Source organism: Quercus robur, chromosome 11 (assembly GCF_932294415.1).
Source record: "Quercus robur chromosome 11, dhQueRobu3.1, whole genome shotgun sequence".
In the NCBI taxonomy this organism is placed as follows: Eukaryota; Viridiplantae; Streptophyta; class Magnoliopsida; order Fagales; family Fagaceae; genus Quercus; species Quercus robur.
In genome coordinates this window covers 6,417,046-6,427,676 of record NC_065544.1, presented here as the reverse complement: position 1 = coordinate 6,427,676, position 10,631 = coordinate 6,417,046, and the positions used below count along the sequence as shown (strand labels likewise).

At 35.9% G+C, this 10,631-nt stretch overlaps 1 protein-coding gene across 1 annotated transcript; it reads right to left on the bottom strand.

Moving 5' to 3' along the window:
* Positions 1–3,327: 3,327 nt before the first annotated feature.
* Positions 3,328–8,475, bottom strand: LOC126707693 (organic cation/carnitine transporter 7-like). Its single transcript, XM_050407545.1, has 6 exons — positions 8,316–8,475; positions 7,735–8,003; positions 6,480–6,717; positions 4,435–4,948; positions 4,137–4,339; positions 3,328–3,740 (listed from the first exon to the last, which is right to left on the bottom strand). The coding sequence occupies exons 2-6, from the start codon at positions 8,001–8,003 to the stop codon at positions 3,483–3,485; spliced, it is 1,482 nt and encodes a 493-aa protein (XP_050263502.1). The 5' UTR covers positions 8,316–8,475; the 3' UTR covers positions 3,328–3,482.
* Between the last annotated feature and the right edge of the window lie 2,156 nt (positions 8,476–10,631).

The following is a 10,631-nucleotide window of genomic DNA, read 5'->3' as shown; positions in this document are numbered from 1 at the left end:
TTGAAGAAGCAAGCGGGCTCAAAGAAGTCAGGAAAGAAAGAAATAGCATCCCATGGGCAGAGTATGAGGTAGAAAAGTGAGAAAGGGCCGTCGCAGGCCCAAGGCAATGCAAACTAAGAGAGTAAGGAGTTTATGGCAGGCCTATGAACTCCAAAGATAAGGATAAGGTTATTGGGCCGGGGAAGCCCAATGAAGTTAGTAAAAAACCCATGAGAGTGTTGAATTAGCAAACGGGTCGAGGAAGCCCAAAGAAAGCAATCGGGCCATGGATGCCCAAAGGAAAGCCCAAAGGGACATAGGAGCCCATGAGGAAAAGCAAAATAGTGCCTATGACAAGCCACTAAGAAAAGGGATAAACGGCTGGCCCAAAAAAGAGGTCCAGCAATATTAAGTTATTACGGCAGGAATAACAATTCAACATGGCAGACAATAAAGAAAATCAAAAGTGGGCCAAAGAAATATAAGGCCCATCATCATATGAAGCCCAGCTCCTGAATCAAGCGAAAAACCAAAGGAAAGCCCACATGAAAAGCCAGGAAAAGCAGACGGAGAGTCATCAAGTTGCGACAGACGCATGAGCAGCAGGCAGACTTTTGGACAAATCTGAAAGGGAAGCATGCGCAAAACCCAGGCACCATCAGCCTGTACCCAACCAATATAGGACATGGTGGGGCCATGGGCCAGAAGTAAGAGGTAAAGGGGGTATGGTTTGGTGGTGGGGAGAAGGGAAAAGATCTATTTGCGGCTCCTGCCCAAGCCTCTTTTGGGAGGTACGTCCTGCTAGGATGATAGACCACCCAAAAGAGGCAAGTTTGAGGGGGGACCATCGGGGGCATGCTCTGAGAGTAGAGAGAAAAAGTATTAATACCGTGGCAGGAAGAAATGTTACGGTATACAGAGGAACAAAACAAACCCGCCTCTGTCTGGCGAGGGTGGATGTCGCACAGTCCTGGTGGTCGGCAAGTATACCCAGACCAGACAAAGGCGGTTAGGGGGCAAAACGGTAAAACACTAGCCACGGCAGGCGCTATAAAAAGGCTCTTGCCGTGCCTTGTAGAGGGGATTGAAAAACAGAGTATATTTTCGGGAGTGAAAAGAAAAAACAGAGCAAGAAGAAAAGAAAAAAAGATAAGAAAGAAAACAGAGAAGAAAAGAAAGGAAAACTAAGAAAAAGGAGAGTTAGTCCAACGGGCATGCACCAATAGATCGATTTCCCTCTCTCCCCCTTCAAATCTCACCTTCTTCCAAAACGCAAATAAGGACTTTTGGGCAATAACCATTCAGGTCCGACTCCCTCAAAGCCATTAATCCCCACGGCAGGATCTTTTTCCTGGGGGGATTATTTGCATTGAGAAGAGGCGTTCTCTCCTCTTTGGCTTTGCTACGCCAGACTAAACTTAAAACTTAATTTATGCTCATTTAAATTAGCCAGTATTATTTTCTTCATTTTTTCTCTGTGATTGATATTATTATGACTGTAATCATGCTTTGCTAGCAGGGAATACATAGCCATATATTTAAATAAGTCAAAGTACTCTGTTTTAATTATTATTATATCTGCCTGCCGTAATTTGTCTGCAACAGTTCTGCTTGCCGTAAATTTGCTCATGGCAGACAAAACATAAGTTTGTGCACAAACTGGCCCAAGTTGAGTTACAATTGGACCGGCCTCAGCTCCCTTACTCAGAAACACTAGGAGAGTTAGTCCAACGGGCATGCACCAATAGATCGATTTCCCTCTCTCCCCCTTCAAATCTCACCTTCTTCCAAAACGCAAATAAGGACTTTTGGGCAATAACCATTCAGGTCCGACTCCCTCAAAGCCATTAATCCCCACGGCAGGATCTTTTTCCTGGGGGGATTATTTGCATTGAGAAGAGGCGTTCTCTCCTCTTTGGCTTTGCTACGCCAGACTAAACTTAAAACTTAATTTATGCTCATTTAAATTAGCCAGTATTATTTTCTTCATTTTTTCTCTGTGATTGATATTATTATGACTGTAATCATGTTTTGCTAGCAGGGAATACATAGCCATATATTTAAATAAGTCAAAGTACTCTGTTTTAATTATTATTATATCTGCCTGCCGTAATTTGTCTGCAACAGTTCTGCTTGCCGTAAATTTGCTCCTGGCAGACAAAACATAAGTTTGTGCACAAACTGGCCCAAGTTGAGTTACAATTGGACCGGCCTCAGCTCCCTTACTCAGAAACACTAGGGCCCATCACCACAGGAGGCAGCCCAGCCCATTACCACAGGAGGCAGCCCAATATACCATATACAAAAAAGGCCCCTACACCATTCCAACTCAGTGATTATCTATACAAACACTCTTCACTTCTAAAAAAAAAAACGGTTTTCACTATAAAAATTAAACCTAGTGATAAATCAAAGCTGTAGATACTTAATGTTAATTGAGAATCACGTTTGTTGTAATGGAAATGATAAGCAGGTCGAGATTTATTTGCAATATCTGTATCATTCTTGCAGTAGCTTTTCTGTGCTACTAGATTCTCCTTTGAGTTTTTGGGCTTTATTTTTTGCGTAATATCGAGTTATATACAAGATATTTAGCAGCCCCTTATGTCATTGATTTTTGTAATCCATTCTTTTAACTACAACGGGTTCTCTTGAAGAAGTATGTTGGTTTGTTGCCATGCCGGCAGGCGGCAGCCACCTCCAAAATATTGACAAATCATTCATTTAAAAAAAAAAAAAAAAAAACTCTTAACAGTTTATTGTTCATAATTGCTTCCTGATTTAGACCTCTCCTTCCTAGTGCCTCATAGCTACATAGCTAGTGTTAGATAATTGTACGATAGATTTATTCAAAAAGTTTGAACTCTGCCATCAGTTTCTCCAAGTTCACTGAAATATGTGCTAGAGTTAAGAGCTCATTGGCTTTCTGCTAGGGTAGAAACCCTGTGAGTGCTTGACCTATTGCAATGTAATGTATATTACCCCTGTATCACTTTTACGTGATTTAGGTTTATAAACACCCAAATTGATTGAGAGTGATGCTAGAGGAAATTTTGTGTTATACTAGAAATTATATTTTTGTTAGTTAAAATATAGTATTAAATTGGATGGATGATATCTACTTTTTTAAACGATTAAAAAATTTCCCAAGCGATGGATATGTGGATATTCATTGGAATTAGTTTTCCTACAACCCAAGCTATGAAAATGTGGATATCCATTGGAATCAGTTTTCGTACAAAAATATGGTTCATCTGGAATTCAGATGAGCATAGGTATCTGTCGACTCTCTTGAGTTATCTACAAAAGAAAAAAAAGGAAAAAGAAAAAAAGAGACATTTGCAGGGAGAACGGAAACATTTCAGCTTAACTGATTTTATTCGGATAATGATCAAGTAATACACATTCATTATGAACAAAATAAAAACTTAATTTTTATTTTTTGAACAAATAGAAGTATTGTGGGGATGATAGCTGTCATTATAGAGGTGTGAGGGTATAAACTAATCACCAAATTCTGGAACTTCTGTAGACTTTGATACGGCTAAGTTGTCACTTAGTTCCCGGCCCTTGGTTTCAAATGGAAGCAGAAGAGCAGAGATGGCTGAAAGAACTATGACAGCCTCAAATAGAATAATGGCAGCTGTTTGGTGGCAATCAGTTACTAATCCAACTGCTACTAAGGGGCATATCATTCCACCAATTCTTCCCATAGCGTTTGCAACTCCAGCCCCAGTTGTTCTCACAGAAGTTGGGTATAACTAAAAAAAAAAAAAAAAACTAATAATTTAGTTGCAAACACTATGAATTCAACAATAGTTTTCTACATTATCTGTAGAAAGGTTAATGTCGAGATGCATGGGAAAGAAAAATGAGTAATTAATTTCTTAAGGAATGAAAAACCTTGAAGATTAAACTCAACGGGATTTTTAACTCATAAAAATATACAATTTGAAAAAAAAAAAAAAAAAAAAAAAAACTCATCTTCATAGTTCACTATGGACTTGTTTGCTGGGAGTTTTAGTTAATTTAACTGGTAAAGTCTCTGATAGATAAATAAAAAATCTGAGTTTCAACTGCTAAAATTCTCTTCATTGACTGCAATAATGCTGAAGTCCAAAAGAAAAACTCTTTTCAAAAGAAATTATGAGAGATACCTCAGGAGCATATATATGTGCGACTGTCAAGATTCCCATGGCGCACATGCGAACTCCAAACAATAACCCTATTGTTAAAATAGCAGACTGATGGAAAACCAGTGGAAGAAGGATTATGAAAGCTAAGACGGACATAATTATCACTGAAAGCTTGCGTCCTACTCTATCGACAATTATTGCTGATAACAGAAGCCCTGGAAACTCTGGAAAATAAAATTGATTAATACCTCATCTGTAATTGGACTTAAAAAGGAATCTGAAATAGTTTAGAAGAAAGTAGACACTAGACATAGATTACCTGCCAAACTTGTGATAAATGCATTTATGTAAAGGCTATTATCCTGGAGATTTTCTAGATGGAACATGGTTGAGCCACATTTGCTTTCCACACTACTTAGCTCAGTGGTCAGAAATATAATACCATAATATAAGAAATCAATTCCAAAATATAACGACCATAGGAGAAGGGTTGTTCGAGCTAAGCTTGACGAGAAAAGTTTAAAAAACAATGAGAGGCCTTTTTTCAATTCCTCAGTCTTCTTTTTAGTTGAGGAGAGTAAATGAGTTTCCTCTGTTGGATCAAACTCTTCATCTTGTCTCTCTTCTGCATTGGAAACACGCATGCCAGAAGGTATCTCTGTCCGGTTGAGACAAGCAATTTTTTCCAGAATGTGATGTGCATCAATGGTATTACCTTTCATACACAGAAACCTTGGAGACTCTGGTACAAGAGTACAAAAGAAAAGCAAAGCAAATGCTGGTACAGAGGAGAAAGCCAATAGCCACCACCAATTCAATCTTGTCATGACTATCTGCAATACAAATGACATAATAATTAAGTTGCAACTAGTTCTCGTCCCTTTGTATTATGGTCTTTACTCGCTAGTATGTTAGGCTGTGTTTGGTCAATTGTCTCAAGACCACATGACAGAATTTTAACACTCAAAAAGCAGAATCTGAAGTTTATTTCAACTGAACTGTTTTCCCCATGGCAATCAAATGATTAAGTACATAAGTCATGTCGCCTTTAAGTCATTAAGTCTCTTCCAAGTCAGTGAAACTGACCTTGTCAACATTTGCAATACTTTGATTATCTTCCTACTGGTTTTAAAAGAAATATATTCACTTCTATGTATTTTAACAATTGACAAATTTCACTTAGCCATAGTTATTAGAGGAAGAGTGGGGATCTGTGATGGAGAATTAAGAAACATAATAGTACTAAAAAGTCTAAAACATATCAATTCAAAGTGGATTTGTGAAAAATAAAAAAACTCATCAACCAAAAGCAAAGCTGCAAAAAAGAATAAAACAATATCCACTACAAGAAAGAAGAGAATCAAAATAAAGCAAAAAAGAATTGAGAGTGAGAGATCACTATTTAAAAAAAAAAAAATATATATATATATATATATAAATTAACGGGAAAAACATAGACTGAAAGAGAGAGAAATGTATAAAGAAAATAATAGAAAATTTATAGAAAAGAAAATGAGTAGAAGAAAAGTAGAAAATTGAGAGGAAGGAGTGGAGGAAAAATAACAGTACAGAAGGGGATTAATAATGGGAAGAAGAGTTGGAAAAAGAGTAATGGTTACATAAGAAAAAATGGGAAGAAGAAGAGCTAAAATTAAATGATTGTATTTATAAAGTTAATATTTTTAATATTTCTTCATACCAAACATTGTTTAAAAAAATAAAATAAAAAATAAGATAAATGATGTGATGAGGTGGTGTAACAGGGGCTTTGCAAAATTAAATGCAAGGCTTCTAGTTATGACCCGCAACTTACCAATTCATATTGATGAAGCTTGAAGTTTAGGCTGTGTTTGATTCGATGGAAAAGGTTTTACAGAAAACATTTTACATGTGTTTGGTTGGATTGAAAATCTAGTCAACCTGAAAACATTTTCTCTTTGATTGTAAAATCCAGTTGTCAGATTGAAGATTATGATATTATTTCAATGTTCAATTTTATTTTATTTTCTATTTGAATTTAAATAGGAGTTGGTTCCGATTTTTTAGGATTAGATTGTGATGTGAGGATATATAAGGATATCTCATTCTTGGCTATTTATGTAAGTATGCATTAATGAGAATAAACAAGAAAATTGACCCAGAAAGTCTATTTTCTCTCCAAGTTAAGGAGATGGGTCTTGAATTGACTACACTATCTTGTGGATTTAGTAATTTATCCTGGTTCATGTTACTTCCAATATTATATATAATATAGATTAGAATATCACTCCATCAAATCTTCTTTCTCTAATTTAGACAACACAGTTCTTAGAATATTTACTTGAATAATAGCTGGAGATATCAGGAAATATATATAGAACATACCCATGCAAGTGTAGCCTCAAACATTGTTCCAAATGTCCAAAAAGTTGAATGGACAACCATCCAGGTGCCCCTTTTTCGAGCAGGAACAAACTCTAGAAACCAGGATTTAAATACAGGCCCTCCGCCCAGGCCAATGCCAACCAAAAAACGAAAAATCAACAATGATATATAGTTTGGGGAGAAGGCACTAAAAAACCCAGCTCCACTAGTTAACATAGCCATGCCAAGAAAAAACTTCCTGACAAGGGAAAGTGAAGGAGTAACAGATAAACAAAGGTTGAGCAATGTCATCATAAGGGTAGCAAAATGGCAGGAGTCAATTGTCTCCTTGACAATATATATATTACCAAAGAAAGAAACGACATCTACAGATTAGTTCTCTAGTAGAATGACTTAGCACTTGATGAATAGCTTGCCCAGGATTAACTTATAAAAGTACATTCCTATACCAGCAAGCTTCACCAAGAATTTGTTGATGTGAAACTTTGCAAACCATGAAAGAGATCCGTGGAGTTTCTTATTAAAAAGGACAGCACGCTAGTGCCAAAAATTTCCTTATACTAATACTGGCATGAGAGTTCAGCATAATTCACAAGTTAACTTAGAAAAATCATTTTGCTTTCCTAGAACATAGCTCCGAGAGCCAATAAAAGCAGGTAATTAATTAATGATATTTATAAGTAAGCACGAAGAGACTTCTATTTTAAAAGGTTGGAATTCATCACTAGCGTATCTCCAAATTTCTTTGAAATTATAAATTATGGATTATCCCAAAAGTTTAAATTTTTAAAAAATGGGGAATTTAATTATAATTCATATGGATCCAAACTACCCTTTAATAAGTGGGGTTCTTTAATAATGGGAGGTCGAGTGCAGGCAGGGTCCAAACTAGGACCATTTGCTCTAATATCATAATAAATTACTAATGATTACAAAATCTTAAACTATTCTGAAATGGTACATCTAATTATTTAACTATAATTCTAACAAAAAGTATCTTTTATTACTTGAGAATTTTTTTTCCCTTGAGCTTATGCAAATATGATCTACTACAAGAAGTGAATGACTTGAATTGGATCATGTGTCCTTAACAGAGATAAGTTGACATGTTGATAGGTTATGAAGCTATTGATGTATATCCCAATCATTACATCATATATGCCTTAATGAATTTTCATCCAAAGAGGAGATGTAGTTTTTTAGTTTTTTACCAGGCAAAGACAAGTCATAGGATTGAAAAAAGGGAAAGGACTACCTCCTTCCATAGGTATCTGATATAAGGCCCCCTATATATGCCCCAACTAGCATGCCCGCAAAAACAACAGTTGTTAAGAGGCTCTCTTGGCCTGATGAAAGTCCCCACTCAGACTCAACTTCTGGTCCTACAAAAGTGATAAGCATAAACTCTGTTGCTTCTGCAAACCAACCTAGTCCTGCATAAGCAAGCACAAGGGCCTGGAAGTTCCCAAACCCCACAGCATCAAGTGCTTCATCCAGTGTGAACACAAGGCTCTGGTCTTCCATCTAGAGAATCATATATAGAAGAAACTAATATCAACTGTTATATTTTTTTTTTGTATATAGATTGAGTTGTGTTTAGAATGCATAGAACACTTTAGAAGAAAGTATATTTCAAACAAGCTGGAATTCAGCAACTCAAGTAACACAGGTCTGTCAGCAAACACAACACTAAAACTGGGAAGTTAAATGGTTTGACTCTGAGCAGACTAACAGAAACACCCGACTACAGAAAATCTCCTCATTTTCTCTAGATGAAGGGTAACGTTTTCCATATTTCCATACAAACATTAAATCATGAATGCAATAGTGAAATACCTTTGCAAGAACACCGAGATAGTAGGCCAGTTGTATAGGTCAAACCCTAAGAAATTGCCTTAATATTCTCGGAATGATTGAAGGCAGAACCTAGAGCAGAGAGTACTGCGTTGTAATATGTTTGATTGTAAGAATACAAGAAAGGTTTGTACTATTTTTTTTTTTTGCATATATTGCAAGCAAGTTAAACAACTTAGACATAATAAAAAGATGTTATAATATTTGAATGATTAGGGGGTTTATTCTTTATTTATTTATTTATAATAAAAAAATTAGTAGTCCTAATCATTAGTCCTATCATTTTGGACTCCTTCGCATTCTCATTATTTGTTTGTTTATGATTACAATCATTTAAAATTTAACTACTCTCATTGTGTCATTGCCTTTTTAGCCATTTCTCTATCCTCAGCAAAAATTACGAATAGTAATATTCTTCTCTCTTTCTTTCTTAAGTGTTATTCACTATTTTTATATGAATACAAATCTTCTGTTTCACTTTTATATCCCATTTTATGCTCCACCAATTACAACTTGATTTCTACAATTCATTTGGTGATAGCCATCCCTACTCAAGATTGTATGACATTCAGACTGAACCAAAACTACAAGATTCAAAGCCTCTTTTACCAAGCTACAACATGGAAGTAAGTCTTATTTGAGAACAAAACGAGAACCACAACCTCCCCAATTAGCTAACTAATGGTCTCATTTTTGAAGCAGAATGTTTTAGGCTAAAGGGGAAAGTCCACGTTAAACATACACAGATTTTCTGTACCAAATTTAGCGACAAAGTGCTAATTTATCAATCTTGACCCATATTATCGAGTTATTATCAAACATTTTGGTTTGCTGACCACCCAGTAGCTACCTCCATAATACTGAACAAACATTACATGTCAACTTTTATTCGCTAAAAACAAAAAGCTAATAATGCTGTAAATCATGTCTCAAAGGTTTCAACTATAAATTTTCATACACCCGTCTCATATGAAAATTTCTCCAAAATAATAGTATTGCATTTTTTCTAATTTCTTCCTGACTTGAAGCTTCCCTATGATTTTGTAGGTCAGATGTTGGATGGTTCATGCTGAACATTGTAAAATAAAGGGAATATAAGTTGGTGTAGATATTCTAGAGAAAACGGAAGTAAGAGGTTCAGGCTTCACGACCTATGTCCACAAAGAAAGCCCTTAAAAGGCTACATCTTAAGCTGTTAGTGAAGCAAGTCCGTAGAGTCAGGGTCTCTGTTGATCAAAAGAAATTCCCTCTTTTGGGGAAGGCTGAAAAATCCAAATTCCAATGGTCTCATGTGTATAGAGGTCAGCTGTGACAACTGTTGTTGCTCCACATGAGTAGAGGATAACTGAGTCATCCACAAGAAGTGTTGAGTCAACTATTTAGCAGAAGGACTGGAGCTCCCCTTCAGCCACCCTCGCAGGTCGAGGCCACTTTGGACATTCCTTTACTTTTTGATTGTTTTACGATTCAAAGGACAAAGATTGATCAATATGTTGTGCGATTGTTAAGTGCTTTCAATATACTAGAGAAACCTAGACTAACCCAAGCTTAGTATGCTTGTTCTATAAGTATATGGGTCTACAATTCGTTTGGGTGTTTTGGATCATTATACATAATAAACCAAAAATCCATTATCTGTAATACATTGGAGATAGTTTCAAATTTATCTTCCTATAATAAACCATAACTTATGATGAATTTGCAATTCATACACAAAGTTGTAGGTCAGAGACTTTTGAATTTGTATTTTGCAATCCATATATCATATCAACTGAGTTTAGTTGTGTGACAGCTTTATTTAAAATGTTTGAGCCCTGCCCTCACAGTTTCTCAAAATTACTGCTCTGAAGAATGTCATGTAATGTAATGCAGCTTAAAAGACTTGAGAAACCTGAGACATTTGAAGGGACAATGAACATGGAGCTCAAGATGACCCGTGCATTTAGCAGCTGATTTTATTAGAACAATAATTACACATACATTCTGAACAAAATAAAGATAATTTCATATACATTTTGAACAAATAGTACTATTTGGGGAGTGATTTTTGCAGTCAACTAAGTAATAAGAAAAACCATGTGAAGCTTCTTATTCTTCTTCTTTTCCTTTGTCACAATGGTGCAAGGGTATAATTTAATCATCAACTACAAGAACTTCTTTTGACTTTGATACACCTATGGTGTCACTTAATTCCTGTCCCTTGGTTTCAACTGGGAAGAGAAAAGCACAGATGGCTGAGAGAACTATGACAACCTCAAATAGAATAATGACAGTTGTTTGATGGCAACCAGTCACCAA

Bases quoted from the DNA above. Each gene is read 5' to 3' on its own strand.
- LOC126707693 (XM_050407545.1), bottom strand. From the start codon at position 8,003: ATGGAAGACCAGAGCCTTGTGTTCACACTGGATGAAGCACTTGATGCT. The intron at 6,718-7,734 runs GTAGTCCTTTCC...TTCCCTTGTCAG, and splicing joins TCAGATACCTATGGAAGGAG to GAAGTTTTTTCTTGGCATGG. The intron at 4,949-6,479 runs GTATGTTCTATA...TTTGTATTGCAG, and splicing joins TTGAGGCTACACTTGCATGG to ATAGTCATGACAAGATTGAA.